Raw genomic sequence first — 24,842 nt, 5'->3', positions numbered from 1 at the left:
CCTGCCCAGGGCAGTGCATGCAAATGGCCTCTGGGAATGCTAGGGGAGCATGCTGTTGGGTGTTCATTGCACCAGCTGGTGAACACTCGAGAGTTAGCAACCAGTCATGGAGTGGCGGCTATTCCAACAGTCTGGTAGGCCATGCAGCGGTGGTACTGGTGGATGCTTCTGGGTGCACTGGTCTCCACTAAAGACTCTGGGCAGTGCTGGTGTCAGCCTTCTGCCTCAGGGGAACACCTAAGTCCCATTTTCAAATGTGAAAGTCGATGGAACTTTGGCTCCTCTGGGCCAAATTTCCAAAGGTATTTAAGCACTCAAAGATGCAGATAGCCAATGAGTGGGATTTTCAAAAACACCTGGAAGCCAGCTCCTTAAAAATACGTATGCGTCTATCTGCCTCTTTCGGTACCCATGTCCACCTAAGGCACCACTGAATTTTCAAAGCCACTGTACAGTCGCCGCATAACCCTGCCGGGACCTGAGTCCCCTGGCACATACGTTTATATCAGCTGGCACTTGTAAAGCACTTAAGCGTGGATGAGCTGTTCAGAACCCTAACTCAAATCAATGCCCTGGAAGCCCCAAAATGGGATTCTCAAACTATGCAGGGGAATGCCTATCTGGCCAGCATGGTCTAATCTTGAAGGCATGCTCACCTATTACCTGCCAGACCTCCCCCCCCCAATCAGGAGGGCTGGAGGCAGGCCACCAATAGATGGAAGGGCAGCAGAGCACCTCCACAAAAGACAGCTGGGGCACGTCTGGCCTCTTTGCTCCCCAATGCACTCATGCTGAAGCAGCCAACGTTGAGAACTGCCGAGGAAGGGGTTGAGTGGAATGCACAGGACCATTTTCGTCCCTCTAATTTTAATCTTTGAAGTGTGCTGTTGTAGTCTAGCTATGGAACCCTGGGTAAGGAGGAGGTGTATTATATCTTTCATTATTTAATGCTGTCTTTTTCATTCAGTGCAATTATGTGTCTTAACTGCTGGCCAAAACCAAAAAGCTCTAGAAATAGGGTTTAGGTTAAAGGAATCCTCCAGGAAAGAGAAACACAGAGGAGTCAGCAAAGTGTAATTTCATTAGCTGAAGCTTCAGTAAAGATAAGAAAAGGAAACATTGGTTTTAAGTATTGATTGTAGCGGGAATATTACACCAGGGGATTTGCATTCCCAATTTCCATTAAAATTAATGGGAACTGGCCATCCAAAATCTTAGGCAGCTATGAAACTCTCAGCTAAAACCTTTAATTCCACTATTAAACCAAACCAAAACCCAACCCACAAGCATGGCATGAGTCCTATATTGTTTGACAATGATGATTACGCCCAGTGTTTGTGTCACAAAGATCCAGCGGGAGCTACCGTTTTCAGAGTGGTGTGAATTGCTAAAACTCATGTATTATAATTCTCAAATCCAGAGATGCCTAAACCAGGGGGTGGGGAATATCGCAGCCTCCTGCATGTGTTGTATAAAGCTACATGAGTAATCTCTTCAAGAGGGAAACCTCTGTTACCCTGTTTCCTGCATAGCAGCTGCTTATTGTCAGAACTGAATAGGGAAGGGAGCAGACCATACTGCCATAGAGGAAGGCAGGAAAATCATCATTTTACTAAGATAAACAGCAAATACGTTGTTTAGATTTGGAGGGAAGATTTAATGCTATGGGTACAATATGTGAAACACACTGTCACATTCTCTTTCCTTCAAGTGTCTATGACTAACTCTTTAGACACTTACTTACGGGGTGACTCGGCAGCCCTTACGTATGTGGCTAGGCTCAATAAAGTCAGTGGATCAAATGCAACTGTTTTCAAGTCTCCTTGGTGAAAAGCAAGTGGGATTTGGCTTCAGAGGTGCAAAATCGTGTTTTGATTTGAAATAGGAGGGATGGTAGGTGGGCAGATATGTAGGCCTCAGTCCTCCAAGGCAGCAAATGCTACTGATTAAAACAAAAGAATTTCTCGGGGTGGGAGGAAGGAATTTCAGAAATGGTAAAGTTCCTAGTTTGATTTTTTTGCAAGAATTATAGTTTTTTATCTTTTCTAGGGCTGTTGATTAATTGCAGTTAACTCACAAGATTAACTCAATAAAAATAATCACGATTAAAACATTAATTGTGATTAATCACACTGTTAAATAGTAGGATACCAATTGAAATTTATTAAATATTTTGGATTTTTTCTACATTTTTAAATATATTGGTTTCAGTTACAACACAGAATACAAAGTGTACAGTTCTCACTTTATATTATTATTTTTGATTACAAATATTTGCTCTGTAAAAATGATAAACAAAAGAAATAGTATTTTTCAATTCACCTCATACAGGTACGGTAGTGCAATATCTATCGTGAAAGTGCAACTTACAAATGTAGATTTTTTTTTGTTAGATAACTGCACTCAAAAACAAAACAATGTAAAACTTTAGATCCTACAAGTCCACTCAGTCCTACTACTTGTTCAGCCAATCACTAAGAGAAACAAGTTTGTTTACATTTACAGGAGATAATGCTGCCCACTTCTTATTTACGTCACCTGAAAGTGAGAACAGACATTGCATGGCACTTTTGTACCTGGCATTGCAAAGTATTTATGTGCCAGATATGCTAAACATTTGTACGCCCTTTCATGCTTCGGCCACCATTCCAGAGGATATGCTTCCATGCTGATGATGCTCGTTAAAAAAATAATGCGTAATTACTCCTTGGGGGAAAATTGTATGTCTACTGCTCTGTTTTACCCGCATTCTGCCATATATTTCATGTTATAGCAGTCTTGGATGATGACCCAGCACATGTTGTTCATTTTAAGAACACCTTCACTGCAGATTTGACAAAACACAAAGAAGGTACCAATATGAGATATCTAAAGATAACTACAGCACTCGACCCAAGGTTTAAGAATCTGAAGTGCCTTCTAAAATCTGAGAGGGATGAGGTGTGGAGCATGCTTTCAGAAGTTTTAAAAGAGCAACACTCTGATGAGGAAACTACAGAACTCGAACCACCAAAAAAGAAAATCAACTTTCTGCAGGTGGCATCTGACTCAGATGATGAAAATGAACATGTGTCAGTCTGCACTGCTTTGGATTGTTATCAAGCAGAACCCGTCATCAGCATGGATGAATGTCCTCTGGAATGGTGGTTAAAGCATGAAGGGACATATGAATCTTTAGCGCATCTGGCACGTAACAGTGCCAGGAGAAAGCCTGTTCTCACTTTCAGGTGACATTGTAAACAAGAAGAGGCAGCATTATCTCCTGCAAATATAAACAAACTTGTTTGAGCAATTGGCTGGACAAGAAGTAAGACTGAGTGGATTTTGTAGGCTCTAAAGTTTTACATTGTTTTATTTTTGAATGCAGTTTTTTTATATACTTCTATGTTCGTAAGTTGAACTTTCATGATAAAGAGATTGCACTACAGTACTTGTATGAGGTGAATTGAAAAATACTATTTCTTTTGGTTTTTACAGTGCAAATACTTGTAATCAAAAATAAATATAAAGTGAGCACAGTACACTTTTAATTCTGTGTTGTAATTGAAATCAGTATATTTGAAAATGTACAAAACATTCAGAAATATTTAAATAGTATTCTATTATTGTTTAACAGTGCGATAAATCGTACGATTAGTTTTTTTAATCGCTTGACAGCCCTAATCTTTTCAAGAAAAATTTTTTTTTTTTTGGAAAAATGATAATTTTCAACTCTAGAAAAAAAAATCCCACTTTGTGACTAAGCTGACTGGTCTGAATGGGGAATGCAAGCAGCCCACAGTGAATGATGAATAGGAAAGAAATTCATAGAAAATTAAAAGAAAAGTAAAATTTGCGGCAGAGGAAACACATTTTCATAACACTTGCCATTTTTGAAAATGGCCAACAGGCGAGATTCTCAGCTCCTTCCGTTCCCACAAAGGGTGGGCCTGGGAGCCAATGTCAGAGCCGAGGCCTGGGTTCTATAGAGCACTTCAGTGAAGTTAGTGGGATTTAAGTACTTGCTTAAACGCTTTGCTGAATCAGGGCCCAAATGGGGCGGGAGGTGAGGACTCTCAACACCTTGCTGGATCGAGCCTGTAAACTGGAGTTTAGTCAGTGGCTGATTTCCATGAAGAGTTTTGGCCAGAGGTTCTAGCTTGGAAAATGTAAAATAAAAGTAAATAAATGTAATTTCAGGCAGACATTTTAATCTTTCCTGACTTCTAAAATTTCCTTGAGACGTATGGTAGCTGACTCTGAATTCCCAACTTTACCTGGCTTTCTGCAATTGCACTAAGTTTGCCCGTCAGAGGCCATCATATTAAAAATAAGAAAAACGCAAGCACATATCCCATAATTTTAACTCCTGTTGTGTTGCTGCATCTGTTGCCAGAGCCTCATCTCTGGATAATGAAGGGTGAAACAATATTTTATGATACAAACCGCACACCGGGTCATTCTTACAGTCTCGAGCACAAACGAGATATTAATCGTAGCGCAAGTGGATTCCAGAAGCAAAATAAGAGCAGGCCCAGAACCTTGCTGATAGCTGTGCGTCCCGCTAATTCACCCCGGGGAGCATGAGCCTCTGAGCTCAATTAACCCTTCTTCCTGAAGCCACCCATAAACCCTGAAGTAAACACTGTTTTCCCTCTGGCCCCTCTTTTCTGTCAGCGAAATAGATCATTTCGACGGGCAGGTAAAATGCAATTCCCACTTATAAATTCAGGTCCCTAATGAAGAGTCTGATAGGTCTGGTGCATGTGTGTGGGCACTTGACTCACTCTCCCATTGATTCTGTAAATCAGGATGTTTGATGGTCCTAGAGGCATCTGCTGTTTCTTCTGTCTTCCGTTGCTATTTGAGTCTTCCAGTGAAATTGTCTGCATACAGAACATTAGTTGTTAAATATGTACGAGAGGCTGTAAGGGTTTTTTATTATTATTATTACTACTGTTCTCCCTCCCTCCCAACCATTGTTCAGAGGCAAATTGGAAATCTGGTAATTAGGCCCTGACTCGTAGTGTAGTATTAGCGGCCCAAGCCAAAGTTCAACACCCTGAAATGAAATTTAAACCAATTAATCTGTTAGATTTTTATCGCTTGTCCGTGTTTTCTCAGCAATTCCCCCAGCACGTGGCCTTTGATCAACTCTCATACAAAAGGTAAAATGTGTGCCTGCTGCTAGCGAGATGGGGCTGACATTAACATGGCACTCATAAAACAATCAGAGCAGTGAAGCCTTCAAACAGACAGGGCATAGTAATATTTAATAAAAGCGCACACATAATCTTCAGAATTAGCATTTTGTGCCTTGCAGTCCCTTTGGGAGAAGAGCTTTTATTTGTGGAGTGATCATTATTATAACAAAGAAGAGCTACCTAATAATTTCCACTTTAACTCTGCAATATGCCACAAGCATTTCTGAACCATTATGCTAAACTGTGGCGGGGTAATCATTTTATTGTCACAGTTTGAAGGAAGGAAAGTCTCCTTTACTTTGGTGGCTGGGGGGGAAAAGCAGACATACATATACACACACATACATACGCACACAGCTCCTCAGTGGGGAAAAAAACTTTTCTCTTTTGTTTCTTACGCGCTGAAGTTGGTACATAACATCCAGCTCTGGAAAGTTGTGAAAATGCACCAGCACTCCAGAAAAGAAGGGGAAGATTTTTCAAAAGCACCTAAGTAGCATGAGTTCCCTTGAAAGTCGATGGGATTTGTGCTCCTAAATCCGTTAAGCATTTTTGAAAAATCTCTCCCTGAGGGTGAAATCCTTGCTCTAGTGAAGGCAATATTTATTTTTCTCAATGTCTTGCAAGGAATGAGAGGATCTCGTTAATACTCATAACCGCAAGCAAAATTTTACGAGTCTAGGATATGGCCATATCATCTTCAATAAGGAGTGGCAAGGTTCACATGTGCTGTTTGAGAGGTTGCAGTTAATGTGGCCTCCCATGTTTATTCAGTCCAGAGACTTTGCTTTGAGAAGATGCTGTGAACGAAGAGCATTCACACTGAATATCTGAGTGATTTTTTTTCTTAAATGGCATCTGGCAGTGACACTTGCAAGCTCTTTTGGTTCAGGATACAATTGGGTTGTCTGCCTTTCATTATTTAAAGTGTGTGTGTATTCACTGTTGTTTATTATGATAACTCTCTCATGGAAGCTGGGAATTGAATTCTGCCCTGTTTTATCAAGTGTGCATGCTTCACTACTTTACTGTTAGAGTTGGTCAACATTTTTTCACTGACAGGTTTTCGTGATGAAATGTGGAGTTTCATCGAAAACAAAATTATTCACAGGAAAATGTCAGTTTCAGGGAACTTTTTCCAGGTTTTGATAGGAAAATTCAAAGCAAAACTTTTAATTTCAAAAATGAACATTTTGAACTTTCGAACTGTCAACATTTTGGAAACGAGACACTTTTGTTTTGGTTAAAAATGTTAAAATTTCTCATGTTGACATTTTGGAATAGAAACTTTTTGGACCTTTTTGTTCTGCAATCCCCCCCCCCCCCCCCCGGCACTATTTCAATGTTTTGTACTGTTTTGAAACCAAAACAAATGTAGAAATATCAGAATTTCCCACATTATTCAGTTTTCTAGTCCACTCTATTTATTTTTGTAGGGTTGCTGATAAGTAAATACCTCCCAGGAAGATAAATACAGTTAAAGATGCCAAATGATTAACAGATATATGCGGCACTAAGCGCTGGGCCGTGCCTGGCCCCTGTGCTGAGGGCAGGTGTTGACGTTCCAGTGACCTGCTGCCCCATGTGTCGCGTGCGCTGGGCTGGTGCTGGATACATCGGGAGCACTGCATTTCCGTTATTCTCCCAGTGCAGGGCTGACACTTGTGCAGTGATGTAGACCTTTATATTTACAAACCAAATATGTTTAAAACAAAACACTGTGGGTGCCTGAAGAAAGTGGGAGGTGTCACTTGAAAGTGTATTGCCCCAAGGGGGGGAGATCCTGTGGCTCCATGAACAATCAGGAATGCAACCCCCACTGTAAACTGATCACACCTCCGGTGACGCACACTGTAGTTCTAAAACAAGTCCCTTGTTCACTAATTTGCCCCAACCTGAGTACAGGTCCTCAGGGTACTATATTTCCAGTGCTATTGTTGACAATTTCACTGAGGTAGTTAAATGTGCGTGTCATGTTAAATGTTCAAGAGAGAAGGCAAGGTAGGGAATATCTTTTATTGGCCAAACTTCCGTTGGTGAGAGAGACGCCTTTTTGAGCTTTCATATTCACCATTCACTGGCACTAATCCAGTGCTTAAAGTTACACATATGCATAAGTGCCTTGATTAATCAGAGCTCATAGCCTCAATTTGGGAAAGCATTTGGGCACCTCTTTAAAGTTCCATTGACCTTGAGAGGGCATAGACATGTGCTTGAAGTTAAGCAGATAATGTAAATGTTTGCCAGATCAGAACCAAACGTGTAAAACAGTGCAAGGAAAGCGCCCTTCACTGCTTTCCATGTTGAGGATACTGAAAAAAAGTTGCAAGATAAACATCAAGATGGTAAGGACGTGTAGTTGGGTCTTGCGACTACAAAAAATACTTTACGTTCATTTTAAAGATGAACTGACTCTGTAATTGTGAAGGCTGCATACTGTTTCAGTTAATGATGTAGGGTCTCAAATAATTTTTATACATTGGGTGGGGTTTTTTAAAGTGTGTCTTCTAGTCCTTAAGAGTAGCTCCTCTTGCTGATACATGGAGAGCTGATTATGTTTAGATATCCACCATCAACGGTAAATATCAGGAATTGTGTAATTTGGAATTGATTTTAATTTGTATTGGTGAAATGATTGGATTTTGTGAAAGGGCTAGATGACATTTAGAAAAGCTGGTTTAGTGGTAAATCCGTTGCTGTGAGCTCACCCAAAAGGAAAGCGTTTGGTTTGGGCTTTCCAAAGTTTTTATGCACAGTTTTATGCGCGTAACTTGAATCCAAATTAAACATATTGAAGTTACTTCTGTGTGTGCTGTCTTTTCATGACTGTAATTTTAGGATGTTTCTTTGGTTAGTTCATGTAAAAGTTGAAGTGCTGCCCGCTGCCAAGTTTGGAGCAATGTAATGATTTTTGGCTATGGTTTTTTTTTTTCATTGTAGCTGGCACGCCCGTCAGCTTAAGTAGTGGAAAAGTTTGTGCCTGACACTTACAGACTTTTGCAAGTGGGGACAGGGTCTGTTTGCCTCCCATGTACATCATCCGTCACTCTGGAGATTTTCTGCATCAGTAGCCACAGAAACATGTACTGCTAGTGGCAATTCACCAAGTTCCAGTTCCTGCCTTATTCCCTTCCCCTTGCCCACCCACCTTTCCAGTTGCCTCAAAGGTGCATCAGTTCAACTCCTACCATCTGGCACTTACCTAATGAATAACATTAATACCAAGTGCTTCTTGAGCGCTTTGTGTTAAAAGCGGTTTAAAGCACACTGCCTGCCACTGTCTCTTTTATGCCCTTGTTTTATTTACTTCCGTTAGGTTTAGAACAAAAAAGTATCCGCACGGGTGACCAGAGAGCAGGTATGAAAAAACGAGACAGTCTGTGTGGGGTAATAGGTGCCCATATAAGAAAAAGCCCCGAATATCGGGACTGTCCCTATAAAATCGGGACATCTGGTCACCCGACACAAGTTCTGAGCACCATGGCAATTATTTCAAACTACTAAACCAAACAGGCAGTTCAATCTGCCCAGCCTTTCTACCAATATATAATCCATGATCAACTGCTAATGACCCCCCATAAGTTGGCCTATACATGCAGATAGAGGACCCCCATTCTCAGTGAAGCTATGCCAGTAGACATAGGGGTGAAATCCTGGCCTCAATGAGCAAAACTTCCATTTGACTTCAGTGGGGCCAGAATTTCACCCCACTTGAGGACCAGGCCTCTTCTGTAAAACTTATACTTATTGATGGGTTGGTTTTTTTAAACAATCCCTCTTGTATAGCTGTCCAAGGAATAGGCAGAAGTGAAATATTATGTACAAATAGAATGTAAGGATCGGGTCCCACATTCTTTGTCCACACAGGGAGCACTGGGTGGTATGCAGGATCAAGTCCTAAGCTGCTCTCCAGCTGTGCCCATATCTCTAATATCTCTGCCCAGGTCTGGCTCTTGAGAGTCTGCTACTGCAGGCAGATTGGCAAACGGCCACTCCATCAGCCTGCCCTGACACCGTTAACTGAGGGCCTGTTTGTCCTCTCGTTTACATTGTTTTTACAGCAGCAGAACTCCATTGGAATCAGGCCAGTTAACTCCTGATTGACTCCAGTGTAAGTGCAGAGAATCAGGCTATAAATATTTTGCTGCCCTATTCTGCCTGCATGTAGTGCTCAGCTCGCTGGTGACTATAAAGTCCTGCGGGGCGTTGCGACATGCAAGTCTAGCCCTGCGTGCTGACCACTTTAACTCCCATTGCCCTCTCAGCACCCTCACGGAAGGTACTTCATGCAGGAAAAGCAATATGGGAGAGTGGAGGTTTGCTGCACACATGTGGCCGGGGACTTTTTCCATCTAAAAGTGCATTGCACATCTTTCTTAATTGCACAGTTTTTGATCTGGTAGCAGATATTTATTTTGACAATTGCCGTAGTATTGCAGCGCCGCAAGGTAGGTTAACATTGGAGCAACATGGATCTTGTTGCAGAAGAATTAAAGTAATGTAGTTGTATGCCCTTTTTCATTTAACTAATGTTTTCTGGAGTATTTATGGTTAGTTTATATTGTAATGGACAACAAAGGTAGCCGGATTATCTTTTTGTTGAATCAAGTACTCAGCATTTAAATATACACTAAATATAGGACTATGTTCTGTTTTACAGTCGGTCTGTGTCTGTCATGCTGTGAGTTTCTGCGCCTAGGCTGGAAAAATGTTTATCATCTTGATAGAAACACAAAGACAAAAATTAATGGGCAAAAAAAAAAATCTCCTCTCCAAAGATCTAATTTGGGGTCCCATGCACAAGCAAGGAAGAATGAGCTGGAATCTTCATGTTAGTGGGTGGGGGTGGGGGGGATTGAAAGCTTCCCCCCCCCCCAAGTCGTCTGTCATTAAAATCCAGTTCTAACAGCTGAATACTTCTCTTTTTCATGTGTGTTGAAAAGCAGCTACACCATGTATCAAAGCTATCAGCCCGAGTGAAGGATGGACTACAGGAGGTGCCACTGTCATCATCATAGGAGACAATTTCTTTGATGGGTTACAGGTCATATTCGGCACCATGCTGGTCTGGAGTGAGGTAGGTGTTGTCTGAACGTTAATGTCTAATAGCTTTGTCTAGTTTATAGCAGGCCTGTCTTTCTTCTGGGCCCACAGCTAAATCGGCAACAAAGGTTTAGATGTGAATTCCTTCTTTGGCTCCTCCAGTTCTGTGCAAACAGGATCAAATTTGCGAGTGGCACAAATCCAGTGTAGCCAGTGGAGTTGCACCTGCTTCCATCAGAGCTGAATTTAGCCCAATGACTTTTATTTCAGGGAAGAGTAAAGGATTAGCTCTCCTCTCTGTGAAGGATTCTGCATTTAACATGACAGTGGCCCAGGGCCCCATGAAATAAAAATGTGCAAGATCTTGATTTTCAGAGGTGCTGTGTACCGGAAGGCTCATTTACTTCAGCAAGGGGTACAGAAGCCCAAAACCTCTGAATAGCAGGTCCTAAATTCTGATTATTTTGTTCTAAGCATCAACAGGAGAATTTTCATTTGATATACTGAACTGTCCCCACTGTGGAAAGTATCCCACCAACCCGAGTCCTTCATGCTTCAAGGCAAGCCTTTCTTCTCTCTCATTTCTGGATTTTTTTTTTTTTTTACTCTATTCCATTGCTCATTTTTCTTAATTTCCTTTTCCCTCTCTTCTGTCACATTATGGGTTTTTAATTCTTTCGTTTCCCAAACACCAGTGAAACATTACATCACAAGAGATATCAATAGAACTGTCCTCCTGTAACATACAGGCCCATAGAAGTCCACGCAAAACTCCCACCGAGTCTCTGGCACCAGAATCCTTCTGACAGCATGTTTTAAATGCTGCATTCATGAGGCTTTGAAGGCAGCATTGGAAGTTTTACCTCGAGTCGATATTTATGTGACTTTAGTACTGCAGTAAACCTCCTAATGTTAGTTACAAGCCAGCCTTGCTGCATTAGTTATACAAATACACACCCGGTGACATTTAGATCATGGCAGGATAGTCAGGCGCATTTTGTGATTCCTAAACTAAACGGGATAAAGTCAAAAAAACTTGAAAGAGAGGCTTGCCTCCTCTCCCTCCCTTTCTTTTTAATCTCCAGGACTGTACATTTTAAATATTAAATCAGTCCTATAATTTGCTTCAGATCTTACCCTTTTACCCCGAGTGAGTCTGCTACACATTTGGGAGCAATGTCCAAAGGAAGGGTGCCCTCTACTATTTGCAGTGGACTTCACTTCTCTCTCTCTCATTCCCCCCTCATGGAAGCCCAATGCAGATGGATGAAAGGGTATTATAACAAAGCAGATGTAATAAATGGGGTCTATTTTGAAGCCCCTATGTAGACCAAGCTCCCCACTGACTTCAGTGGGGGCTTTGCATATATGAGGGTCTGCAGGATTGGAGCCATTATAATTAAAGACTTTTAATGGGAAAGGTGAAGAGGTTAGGAAGGGAAGGCAGTGTAGAGGCTGCAGCAGGAAATGTACCTAAGATTGGCTTTTCCATTTTAAACCCTAGTTCTAGTGATTAATAAAGGTAATTGGTTGGTAGCTTCAAAGCTTACCAGGTTGAAAGCTGGTGAATCAGTTGTTATTGTGGATGGTGGAAAGGCCTTGTCATCAACTCAGCCTATGGGAAAATTCAGACGGAAAGGAGTTAGTTTGTTTCTTTGTGAATCTAGAGAGTGGGTTGTAATTGGGCTTAGAATGGAAATTGTCTTACAGCCTTCACTATAAAATTGTTACTGCAGTTCTGTAACCTAGAAATGGAATATGAAATCCCAAAGGGAAAAGATATGACTGCTGAAAGAACCAGGAGTCCATTAAAAGCAAACCTGGAAATGCGTGAAGGTAGCTGAATGATCTCTAAATAATTCAAACTACACACAGTATCCACATACACAAGACAGGATAAGCCAGCCATTCTATCTTCTCCTTTCGAAACATGTCCACTGGATTTTCAGTACCCAAAGTGAAGGTAGCTATCCAGTATGAATGTTTTAGCTGCCCTTTGCTAGAGGAAGGAAGGAAGTTCTTTAGATTTTTGGATTTCATTTGCAAGCGCAAAACTCAGAGCAGGCGCGTCAGAAGTTTTGCAAATGTGAGGCTAGCTTTGAGCAAACGGTTGGTTGGATTTTATGATTTTATTTTCAAAACCATATGAAATGTTTAGTGTCTCGTGATTTCGCCATAGAACCAAGTGAAGCTGGGTAGTTTTGACCCAGCGGCGTGAAACCTAAAGCATTTTGGGAAGAAAGCAAACCCATGCGGATGGAAACCGAAGAAATTAGACCCAGTCCTGCATACAGTCCACTCACTGTACTCTCCTTGGCAGCACTAGGAGTTCTGATTGCAGTGGGCTTAAGGGACCAGGACTAATGTTTGGACTAAACACAATTTTGCAGAGCTCTGCTAACCACTAAAATACCTCTGACACCAGTAAGCTCTTCTCAGGTTTAATATGGGATACACATGCAACCTTATTTACATGGACTATACTGGCATAGCAAAAGTGGGTAGGGCTCCAGCCTTGGTCTCAGGACAGCTGGTTCCAATTTCTTGCTCTGCTTCCTGTGACCTTGGGCAAGTCACTTAGGGCCAGATTTTTGAAGGTATTTAAGCACCCAACTCTCATTGATTTCAGTGGGAGCTAGGCGGTTAAATACATCGAAAATTCTGGCTCTTAGTCTCTCTGGGCATCAGTTCCCCATCTGTGATAGGGGGTAGCAACACTGCTGTATCTCACAGGGCTGCTATCAGAATAAATAAACATCAAAGACTGTAAGGTGCTTAGGCAGTATTGTAACGGGGACCACGTAAGTACCTAAGATAGATACAATACAATTCCCATCACATGTCAGAAGCAAGGTAAAAAGAAAAAAAGTTAACTTACATTTTTTTTATTGCTGTCAAGCTGTATATGTTATAAATAATTTTGAATGTAAAGAATATAGTTTTAATTTATTTTACATGTATTCAAGGTTTGCAATTGAAATATTCAGAGAGATGAAATGGAGCTGATTATGTTAAAGAAGCAGATTTAAAATGATTTCCTGAAACACATATTTATTATTTAAACATATATTTTAGTTGTAAACACGCTAACATAATTACAACCTTTCCCAGATGGAGGAGAGCTAAATAAAAACTTAATTTGTCACATTAATTTTGTGCAGAAATACAGATACCTTAAGCAACTGAGTTCAGTTCATCTTTAACTCTCATAGCACTTTAAAAATATTTTAAAATCATTTTCAGAAAGAATAGTGAAATGGGCCATCTAATACCTTTTTCCATGTGATTTCTGAAACCGACAAACTATTTCGGTATAATTTGTGCACATTGGAGCTGGGCAAATGACTCGCAACAAATAATCTATTCAACAAACTTCATCTCTTTCTGTTTGAGAACAGTCTTGAACAGACTGATTTGTTCCTCAGAATTATTCAGTGAATGTTCTTGGTCTGTGAATTGTTGAGTATTCCACATCCGAGCTGCTGATTAGACACATGGGAGTTTCTGGTTCCTGGTTGGAGGATTTAATGCTTGGAATCAGGTTTCAGGGCAAATACTCGTGACTATGAATTCAAAATTAGTTTCTCATCAATATTGTGCAATATTTGCTTACAATTGACTGTTTCGTTGAACATTCTCCTGCCCGGGAACATTCCTGCATCTCCACAGGGTTAGCTGGAAACATGCTTTTTACTTTCATCCTGCGAAAAGATGGGGAACCCATGATATACCAGCTCCACTACCCTTGCGCAGCACAGAAGCTGGGACGGATGTTTATGCTGCTGAATCAAATTCTATGGCCAAGATTTCCAAAGCTAACTATTAATTTTGGACACCTCAATTCTGGAGGGCCCAGTTTGGGACCCTTTAATGGAGCCTGGTTTTGAAAAAATACTGGGCGCTTTCGCCCTCTAAGTATCAGGGCTCTTTAAAGCATCTGAGGATGGGCACCCAAAATCACTTATGAAAATTAGGCTTGTACCTCTGTTCAGACCCTGTTGGGCTCAAAGCTGCTTCTGTTGGAAACAGCAAAACTCCTACTAACTTAAGTGGGTCCAAGATTTTTTTTTTTGTCCTCACTTTTGTTTTAACGGCCCTCTTTATACAGAATCCAAACTAAATTTCTGACCAATTGTAATCACTTCTGTAACCACAAACCAGTGCTCACAGAGGCAAAAATAGACTAGTGACTAAACGTAACACCCTCTTCTTAACTTTATATAATGCCACTTTTTTCTTTTAAGAAAATAACCTGGCACTCTCCGTAGTGTGAAATGATGCTGCATCACACAAGAATGTCTAGAATATATTAGCAAACCAAAAAGAAGAAGAAGCTTGTTGTGCAAATACAAATCCTAATATGTGTTGGATTTTAAAGCACAAATACCTCCCTCTCTAATGAAAACTTCTGTATCTGCGGTTTTAATCCTATCCATTCTGAGTCTCAACCAACGTAAGAGAGATGATATAAAACAGACCATGCAGATGCCAAAAAATTAGCCCAGTTTAAGGATCCTAGGAGAGAGGGGCTAAGTTGATGTCCAGATCCAGATCAGAATTGCCCCAAAGGTTGTGGGAGGCAGAAGTTAATGTGGGGTTTGGGTTTAATCTCTGAATCACAGAGACTGCTTCTTGGCATATCTCTATCATGACTATTAATTATTTGTCCTATCACTGCGTCTAGAGTGCCTGTCTGAGATCAGGACCCTACTGTAGATACACATCGACAGCCCCCATCCTGAAGATCACACAAGGTAGAGAGACTAGACTAGGAGGAGTGGGAAGGGAATGGAAGCAGGGGCAGAGAGGCGAAGTGACTTGCCCACTAGGTCACTGTCATTGTGACACAGCTAGGAGTAGGACCCAGGGATGAAATCCTGGCCCCACTGAAGTCAATGGCAGATTTGCTGTTGATTTGAACGGACTCAGGATTTCACACTAGGTCTCCTGCGTCCCAGTTCGGGGCCTTATCCACTGGATCACAATGCCTGTCATCTAGGGTGACCAGATGTCCCGATTTTATAGGGACAGTCCCGATTTTTGGGTCTTTTTCTTATATAGGCTCCTATTACCCCCCAACCCCGTCCTGATTTTTCACACTTGCTGTCTGGTCACCCTACTGTCATCATGCTGTCTCTCATCATGTGTGACTACTGTGAGGCGTTTGTCCCACTGAAGTCAATAGAACCACTCAGGGTAGTAAAAGTTCCTGGCGTGGATCAGACCCTTAGATTGCAAGTTGGATTCATAGAGCTAGGCAGCAAATTTGTAAGTGCCATGGAATTCAGTTCTCCCTTCAGTTCCTGTATGGTGATCAGTATCCCTCAGGGCAGTGAAAGGAACATAACGAGATCATTTACTTTTCTGATCCTTGAATGCAGACTCTCTGAGGCAGAGACTGCCTCCTTTGTTACTTGTCTGTACTGCACCTAGCACGCTGGGGCTCTGGTTTCAACTGGGGTTCCTAGGTACTGTTGTGTTATAAGTAACAATTAATAATAATCCCGAGAAGTTAGTTTATTGAACCTTGCCCTAGACACTAAAGACAATCCCTGACATGTCACCCAGCATTAACCACTCTTGGTTGTTGTGACCTCTAGCAGACTGATGTCGAGCATGCTCGTTTATAAAACTAAATTACTTGATCCCTTTTCCTACCCACCAAGGTCTAAAGTAGACAGGAACAAAATATAACCCAGGTATTCTGGAACATCGGATTTTAGGCATAAGGTTCACCCTTTGAGACTGTGGGTGACAGTGTTGTATATGTGTGACTTTAAACACAATTAAACATATTTACTTCAGAGGACAAAGGAAAACCAAACTGTTTGTTTGTAAAGAACCAATCAGCAAACTTGCTGGACTCTTCCCATCTCTTGCTATGTAACAATGTGCCATAAATAGGTCAGGCACTTCTTGGGAACCAGGGAAGAGGTCTTGGAAAATGCCACCAGCTATGTTTAAAGTGGTGACAGACCAGTAAATGCTGAGAAATTCAAAGCTGTGGCTAGCCTTTGCTTCTTCCGATCAAGGCATCCTGGAGGGGAAAAGGCACAGAATGATGCGATGGGGGGTAGCACATCAGACGTTAACTTTAAAGTCCGTGGCTATTTTTCTAAAAGATGTCTGAGACATGGCAGGACAAGCGTAGGGCAAGCTGTAATAGTTAATGAGCCTGACTTGGCACTACCACACCCCCTGGGTAATCAGTTGCATCTCTACAAGATGGGGGTGAGAGGCTCCCAAATCAGATTGGTAGCTTGCTGTGCACTCAGTGGTACAGAGGTAAGTGATGGCAGACTCAGAGCTGGAGTGTTTCAGTGTTTGGAAAGGCACATATACTGCAGTGAATCTGAAGGCCTAGGACACTTCATGTTCAATCGTTATGTGCTGTATTGCAAAGGTCCTGGTTCAGACACTTAAAACTCATACGACTGACATTTTTGGGGTTGGGAAGGAATTTTCCCCCAGGCCAGAGAGGCAAAAAAAACCTCAAGGCCTCTGCCATTCTCTGCACCCTGGGGCATGGATGGCTTGCTAGGATCATGCGGGTATATCAAATCCCTGCCATAGCAGGGGCTTCAGGCAGTGGTGCACCTTGGGCATGTCTCTGCCTGTGGCACATGGTCATTGAGTTCTCTGAAGGCTGTAATACTTTATTCTAGTCCAGGTCACTGGGCTCAATGCAGGGGTAACAGGGTGGAGTTTAGTAGCCCGTGGTGTGCAGGAGGTCAGAGCAGATGATCTGGTTGGTTCTTCTGGTCTTAAACTCTGTGGCTTTGTGACTCTATTTAAGACATCCGTCATCTTATTGTAAAGTATCCTTGCTGGTGCTAGGACTTGAACTTGGTACTGCCACGATCCCGGCGTATAAAAACTGCATCCTTTGTGTGCTAGGTGCACTAAGGCAGGCTTAATTTTCACACTAGGAAGCATGTGCCTGCCATGTATGAAAACAGAGATAATGTTGTTTTGGCTGGGAAGGAGAACGCTTGTAAATATTGGTGTCACTGGCTTTTATGTGGGTTACATCAAGACTGTATTCAAACATTGACAGGTTAATTACACGTTTCAAAGCTTTGTTTACTGAGCTCTAGGAAGAAAGTGTTGTTAGAGAAGAATTCCGCATCTAACTGTGCTTTTTTTTCCCCCTCTCCCGGTGGTTTCTTCCAGCTGATTACCCCTCATGCAATCCGAGTTCAGACACCTCCCCGACATATCCCTGGCGTGGTAGAAGTCACATTGTCCTACAAGTCTAAGCAGTTCTGTAAGGGAACACCTGGAAGATTCATTTACACAGGTAAGCGTGCGTTCATATTAGCTACAACATGTACAGCGAGGGCCGGCGGTGTCTCAGCCACTCTATGGGATACTGCTGTCATTCCTTAAAAGCTGCACTTAGTTTTGCGGTTCTGGCTGACTATGTTTGCCTCTATCCCCTCCTGGAAGGGGGAATGAAAGGAGGAGGAGACTAAGGAGAGAAGCAGGTACGCGGGTATCATGGTGACAAGCCCTGTATCCATGCCTAGACAGACAAACAGGGAGAGCGCGAGGGCAAAAACATCCAAAGGCATGTGGAGCATCCCACCCAGGAGTCTGTCTACACTACAGAGAGACCTCTGTTAAACGCAGGCAGCCTGTGACATCCTCACCGGATGCAGGGACCGCAGCACATCCATCGGACCCAGGCCTCAGCGATTTTCCAAGCAGAAGCATGTCGGTCTACTCAGGCTGCACTACTGTTTGTCTCTGCATTCTAGGAGGTCTGGGCAGCCGCCCCACACTGCCTCAGCTGCCGTAGGCCGGGTTAGAGAACGGAAAGGCACTGGTGCTGAATTGTAGTGCATCTTGGGATATTCCTCCCTCCAGCATCTCTGGGTGGGAGGCGGGTGGAGCTGGTTTTAAAGACACTGCTAAGAGGTCCCATACGGTTAGGAGCCTTGTTACCCCATAACGTGCACAGATAAGAACTATATTTAAAATAGTTCAGGCGGTAGAGTAGCTACTGACTCCCTTCTCGCCTCCTCTTATCGCCCAGAACCTTACGGCTAAGGTATATTCTCAAAGCTCGTGGCTATGAGACACATTTCAAGCACACTAAGGCCCAGATACTGCTCTTGATGTGTGCCCAAGGACGTCTGTCAGAGTAGCAGGTAGGGATGGAGGGCAGAATATGGGCTTTTGTGTACGAGCCGGATAGGCTAGCTTTGGTGTTAACGCAGAATGAGTTGCTTAAAGGTGCTCAACAGAGATCTGTTGTGGTCCTCCCCGCTCAAAACTGGGCTTGTCATTTGCTTCTTTATGATGGATAAAGAAGGCCTGTCTGTTCCAGTACGGTCTTTCCTGCTAAGCTGCAGACACCTTTTGGGTGTCTGAGAGCTGGTTTATTGTGAGCGCCAACACTTCAAAAGAAGGAGTGGAAGGCTCGAATCTTTAACAAACATAAGGCCGATTAAGCGTGGAAGTTCAATAAATGTTAACAAGAGCAGAAGAGAAACAAGGGGCCAGACTGCCAGTTGGTGTAAACTGGCTATTTCAGTTTATGCCTGCTGAGGATCTGACCCAGTGCTTTAAACAGTTTGACTGAAAATCCTTCTCCCTCTCAATTTTCATTCTCATGACTGTCAGGATGCCGTCATTTCACTAGGTCTTCAGTCATCAAAGACTAGTTCTTGAGTAGATGAGGCCTGCAATGCAGATGCAAACAAATAAAAAGCAGCAGGAAACCACCTCCCCAATTTTCCTCTGGGAGAGAATTTTCTGGTCTTCCCGATACACCACAAAGAAGGGCTTAAGCTCAATTTGTTTTACTTTTCAGATCACCTTTAATTGTTTGCAGTGTTGTAACCGTGTTGGTTCCAGGATATTAGAGAGACAAGGTGGGTGAGGTCATATCTTTTATTGGACCAACTTCTGGTGGTGAAAGAGACAAGCCTTCAAGCTGCACAGAGCTCTTCTTCAGGCCTGGGAAAGGTAACCAGAGTGTCACAACCTTGCATTTAGTTGTGGCACAGTGAGCACCTTTCCCAGACCGGAAGAAGAGCTCTGCGTAGCTCGAAAGCTTGTCTCCTTCACCAACTGAAGTTGGTTCAGTAAAAGATATGACCTCACCTGCCGTGTCCCTCTGCCTTTAATAATGTCATTCCAGTAGAAAAGAAATTTTGGCCTTTCTGTACAAAAGCAGATAACTGCCTGATATGACACTAAATTGATCCAAGTTTTAAGAATGTTTCCTTATATTTTATTGCTTTCTTTGTGCCGTGTTCAGGTTAACATTTAAAATACTTTATTTTTCATTCAATAAATGAAGGAGATGGAAAACTAAGCGAAAATGACAAAGAAATTCAAAGGCATGGAATGGAAGATTCTGTTTATTGTACAGATGTGATAGCAATGTGATAAATTCTATTCTGACTGACCTTTTACCTCACACAGTCTTCCTTTCTGTGCCCCTTTATTGATGCTTGAACTGAAACCTGGCTTCCTTTTTAAAAAGGAAAACCCTTCTCTGAGAAAGAAAACCCCTAAACTAAACTAAAAACAATTAATGCATTCTGACCTTCAGAAATGCCTTGCAGCCCTTTAAACTAAATGCAGGTTCAGTGGATGCCTGCCGATTAGTTTTAGTTAATTGAAAATTATAGGATTGACCCAGGAGGAAAATTTTGTTTGCACTCCAATCACTTTTACAAATTAAGGAAAATTACCACAATTTTGTTTAGCTAAGGTTTCACACTGAGTTCACGAAATTAGCTCAGCCATCCCAAGAAAGTCAGCACTTTGTTAGTGAGCAGTAGGGGAAAAAAAAAGTCTATGGTATGTACAAACGAAGCATAGAAAAAGCTATGATGCTTTATAGAACTAGGCCAAGTGTTTCTAATTAGGATTATTGGTTCATTGTAAGTTTTGAAGAACAATCAAACTAGCAGATTAGCTGTTTTTTTAAAGCTAGAATTTCTTGCCATTTATTTTTCCCATGAGAACTTGTTTTAACTCCCACATAGCACTATTTTTTTTATTTTATTTTTTTACAAGACTCATTATGGGCCTACAGGAAATGGACCAATTGGAAGTTCTGATACTGTAACATTCCACAGCATCATTCCAATAGATGGGAGCTTTTCACAATGTTCTTCAGTGAACTCAGTGTTCTGGAACATATTACAAAACCACAGAGGCCAAATGTTTTCTCGGAGGAGTATGGCCTCTGTTTTTGGCCAAAAACATTTCAGCATCACTTGCTGCTCTTAAGAACAAAAAAAGGAGAGAGAAGGAAAGAAGTGGGAGAAAGGAAAGAAATGGGGGTCTGTGGGCAGTACAGGAATCAATCAGATGTGGCTTTCTTTCTAGTGAGAATGTCCCTACATGTTATGGCCCTGTTTTGTGGTCAGCTCTCATTTAAAAGAAATTATTTTTAATAAGTGTTCAACAAAATATCCCCTCAAGCCACCTGGCTATAAACTGCTTTTTTTCCCTTACTGTTAAGTACTTAAGTTTTCAGAAGAAAATACCAAGTGACCTATTAATTTTAGCCTTCCCACCCTCTTTAACTACAAACAACCCAGTAACTTGATCTCTGAGTCCATGTGCCATCTAGGAATCAAGGTCACATGCATATGGAGAAATCCTAGCTTTTAAAAGTATTTTAGAAAGAATGAAACCCATGTTGACTGTGTGCTTACAGGGAAATGCCCTTCTTCAGGTTTTATCTGTAAAGCGTGTCAGAAGCAGACACTTACAAGAGCAATTATTGCTTAGATTTCAGGATTTGAAGTTCCCAGAAAGAAATTGTTTATTAGGAATCAATGTGTAGAAAATACAAAAGCTCACACATTTTACAAAGAAACCATCAGGTTCTAAATAATGTTTTATATCCACTCTATGCAGAGGAATATCCTGACCAATTAACAAACTGAGGAACCGATTCTATGATGCATATCGCGCCTTCTCTCTATAGATCTTTCAGTGCACTTTGCAAACATTAAGGAATTCAGTCTTGTGTTGCACGTTATGAGTCAGGTAGGTATCATTATCCCCATTTCACAAGTGGCAAACTGAGGGTCAGGCAGAATCCAATCAGGGACCCAAAACCCTCCATAATTTGCAAGGTGACTCAGGAAGTATGTGGGTGAAGATGAAAATTTATACTAATTGGTGATATTCAAATAGGCCTGTGATTTCTTTTTTTTTTTCTTTTTTGCATTAAAAATGTATGCATCACAGGCAGTGTGCTTTTCACAGATGGATTGTTCAATGAATGATGCTATTAATCCTTGTGATTTATACATACTGAGACTTTACTGGGATTGCATGGGTGTAAATGAAAGCAGAAATTCACTCATTGCGTACAGTAAAGGACATACGGAAGGCCCATCAAAATTAATTCTTCTTCGAGTGCTTGCTCATGTCCATTCCATATTAGGTGTGTGTGTTTGTCACATGCACTGGTGCCAGAAGTTTTTCCCTCAGCAGAATCCGTAGGGGACTGGCTCTGGTGCCCCCTGCAGTAGCACCCGCATGGTGTGGTATAAGGGGTGCCGCTCGCTCCTCCCACCTTCAGTTCCTTCTTGCCCCCAGCGACAGTGCTGGAACATCTGCTGCTTCGGCTAGTGTTATTTTGTTTTCTGTTCTTGTGAACTTTGAAAACCTGTAATATAGTTGTATATAGTTAGTAGTTTCTTAGTTACCGTTAGTAGTAGTTCTCACCATTTTGTCAGTCCCAAACGGAACTTAGCGTTTGCTGCAAACGGCCTATGCCCATCCGTGATCCACAGACCAGCTGCCTAGGTGAAAGGCACATAAGTGACAAGTGCTGTATCTGCAAGTCCTTCAAACCTAGGCGGAAGAAGGAGCGCGATATCCGTCGGAAAGCGCACCTAATGGAGTCGGCACTCACACTGGCATGGGGGCAGTGGTCTGACTCCCCACGGAGCACCGCAGCCTCTGTGCACGGTGCTGAGCCGGCACCGGTTCCCTTCCAGGGCTCCGGGGAAGAAGCCGAAAAAGACTGGGAGGGGAAAACTCCTACTTCCCGTAAGGGAAAGGAGAGGGCTGGGGGTGAGCCACTACCTGTGCCAGGTAGCTCAACACCCCCTTTGGGAAGTTGGGCCCCAGCTCAAGGCGAGTGGTGCGGCCCATCCCATGCTTCGCCCGCAACCCCAGATAGCAGTGCAGGCCCTAGCCAGCTTCAGGTGCTGGCGACACCCGGAGCTTTTCAAGCAGCTCAAGAGATCCTGATGCTCCTGGTGCCGCCCTCACCAGCTCCTGCGGTGCCCCGGTCTCGGGTAAAACCTGCGTTGGGACCTATGCGTGTGTCCCCGCCTCAGCGGCACCGTTCCCCATCGAGAGGGACATCCCACCAGCGTTCGCCCACCCGAAGCCGTCACGCCTCAGGACGAGAGAGGCAGGATCAGCAGAGCCCTCTTCGGTCGCTTCACTGGGGGCACCAATTGAGGGACTCGAGGCAAACCTCGCTGGTAGATTGGCACAGATCCTCTGAGGCATGTGCCACCTGGCAAGAACTCCAGGAGCGGCCCTGACCGTCTCCATGAGCCCCGTACTGATCCTGGGACCAATTGGACACCAGAGACCGCCAATAATTGGGCCGTCATTGCCTGTCTCCAAGAACGAGTTCGACCTACTCAGGACGATCCTCCCAGCATACAGCCCTTAGTAGCTTCCAGTCCCATTTGATGTCCTGGTACCGGTCGAGTAGTGTGAGGCGTGGATCGCCGGGTATCCAACGCAGATCCGCCGAATGCCGTTGTTCTCCGAGAGGCCAACCAAGACAGTCTCCACGGCCGGCTCCAGGCACCAGCTTACCAAGCAGGTGCTTGGGGCGGCCACTTCGGAGAGGGGCGGCACGTCCAGCTGTTCGGCGGCAATTCAGCAGACGGTCCCTCACTCCTGCTTGTAGCGAAGGACCTCCCGCCGAATTGCCGCCGCAGATCGCGATCGCGGCTTTTTTTTTTGTTTGGCTGCTTGGGGCGGCTGAAACCCTGGAGCCGGCCCTGACAGTCTCACTCAGACAGGTCGGCTTTGGGACGCAGCGACCAGCACCGGTCGGACAAGAGCCACCACTCAGCCCAATCCTGGTTGCCCGGTACTGACCGCTCTGCTGGTAGCTGGAGCTCAGAGCGAGGTTCAGAGGTGATGCTGGGTTCGGCAGAGCTGGGTTGCAATCTACACGTCCGTGAACTCCTACCCACCTCTAGGGGTACTGCCGTGGAGTCATCTAATATGGAACGGACGTGAGCAAGCACTCAAAGAAGAAAAGACAGTTACCTTGTCCGTAACTGATGTTCTTCAAGATGTGTTGCTTATGTCCATTCCACAACCCGCCCTCCTTCCCCACTGTTGGCGTTTCCGGCAAGAAGGAACTGAGGGTTGGGGGAGCCAGTGGTGCCTCTTATACCGTGCCATGCGGGCACCACTCCAGGGGGCACCAGAGCCTGTCCCCTACGGATACTGCTGACGGAAAAACTTCCGGCACCAGTTCATGTGGTGAGCACACACACCTAATATGGAACGGACGTGAGCAACACATCTCGAAGAACACAGTTACGGACAAGGTAACTGTCTTTTATTCTTTGTCTCCTACCAACGGCTCAGTTATTTCAATTTTGCAGCTTTTGTTCCCAAACGATCTGCTAGAGCAAAGGACAGTGAGTCAGGAGTCCTGGGGTTCTGTCTGTGCCTCTGTCAGAGCGTCTATCTAGCTTGCAGAGTTAATCTGGTTTCTTACTGTTGTCCTTAACTTCCCTCCCATCCAAACACCAACTCTCTCACGTGAGTGTGGTGATGTCACACACGGAAGGCTGTGCAACCTAGTGGTCGGAACAGATGTGTGGCGTATTGGTCAGAGCAGAATCAGAGGGCAGAACCAGGGTGCGGTCAGGGGACAAGCCAATGATTGGAGCCAGGAGTTGAGAGGAAGGCAGGGACTAGCGCTGGAGCAGGAGGAGTCCAGGGTTGGAGCAAAGGCTGGCGCAGAACTCATTGAATAGCCACGGTGCTGCTGTTGCTACCAGGCTTACATGGTGATCTGTTGGCCCTTCCGTCCAGTCAGGGAACACAGTCACTTACTGAGGGTTTATTGGGCCCAGCCCTGTTCATTGGGTTGCCAGGAGACCAAGCCTGCAGGGGGTGCTTTAAAACCAGCCCAATCTGCAGTGAGGCTGCAGGGTAAATCGTCCCCGTTCTTGTTGTCCAGTGCCTTCCCGCACTTCTCCGTGTGCGCCCACAGGGATAGACAACTACTCCCACAATTCACTGGGAAAGAACCCTGGAACAGCTCCGCTTACTGTAGCGCAAAGAACCATCGGCTATGCCCTCAGACGTCCTAGCGAGACATACCCTGACAGGCTGTGTGCTTTTGGTTGAGTAACGTAGCCTTTCCTTGCCTCATCTCCCCTCTCTCTGTAAAATGGGTTTAGCCAAACATTAGCGGAGGGTTTACTCTTGACTGGTAAAGCTCTTTGCAATCTTTGCATGATCAGGGACAACATTACGAATGTCAAGGTGTGCTCGGAGGTGCGGGGGAGCTCGCTGTGTGGTTGTGATGTGACACTTCTGTCGAGGCAGCTTTCCACTCGACTGACTGCTCTGTCGGAGAAA

General features: G+C 43.6%; 1 protein-coding gene across 12 annotated transcripts in view; it reads left to right on the top strand.

Annotated features, from left to right (window-relative positions):
• The window catches only part of EBF1 (EBF transcription factor 1), a 319,429-nt gene that overhangs the window by 221,346 nt on the left and 73,241 nt on the right, over window positions 1-24,842 (top strand). For 6 of the 12 annotated variants that reach the window (XM_008170076.4, XM_065555157.1, XM_008170078.4 and 3 more), the window contains exons 9-10: window positions 10,130-10,260; window positions 17,400-17,526. In XM_008170076.4, coding sequence (XP_008168298.1) covers window positions 10,130-10,260; window positions 17,400-17,526 — 258 coding nt within the window. Of the gene's footprint in view, window positions 1-10,126; window positions 10,261-17,399; window positions 17,527-24,842 lie in introns of all 12 variants that reach the window. The other 6 variants (XM_065555156.1, XM_008170077.4, XM_008170073.4 and 3 more) reach the window with 1 other exon arrangement.

Source organism: Chrysemys picta, chromosome 8 (genome assembly GCF_011386835.1).
Source record: "Chrysemys picta bellii isolate R12L10 chromosome 8, ASM1138683v2, whole genome shotgun sequence".
Taxonomy (NCBI): Eukaryota; Metazoa; Chordata; order Testudines; family Emydidae; genus Chrysemys; species Chrysemys picta.
Note: the sequence above shows the minus strand (reverse complement) of the source record. Positions and strands in the feature narration are given on the sequence as shown.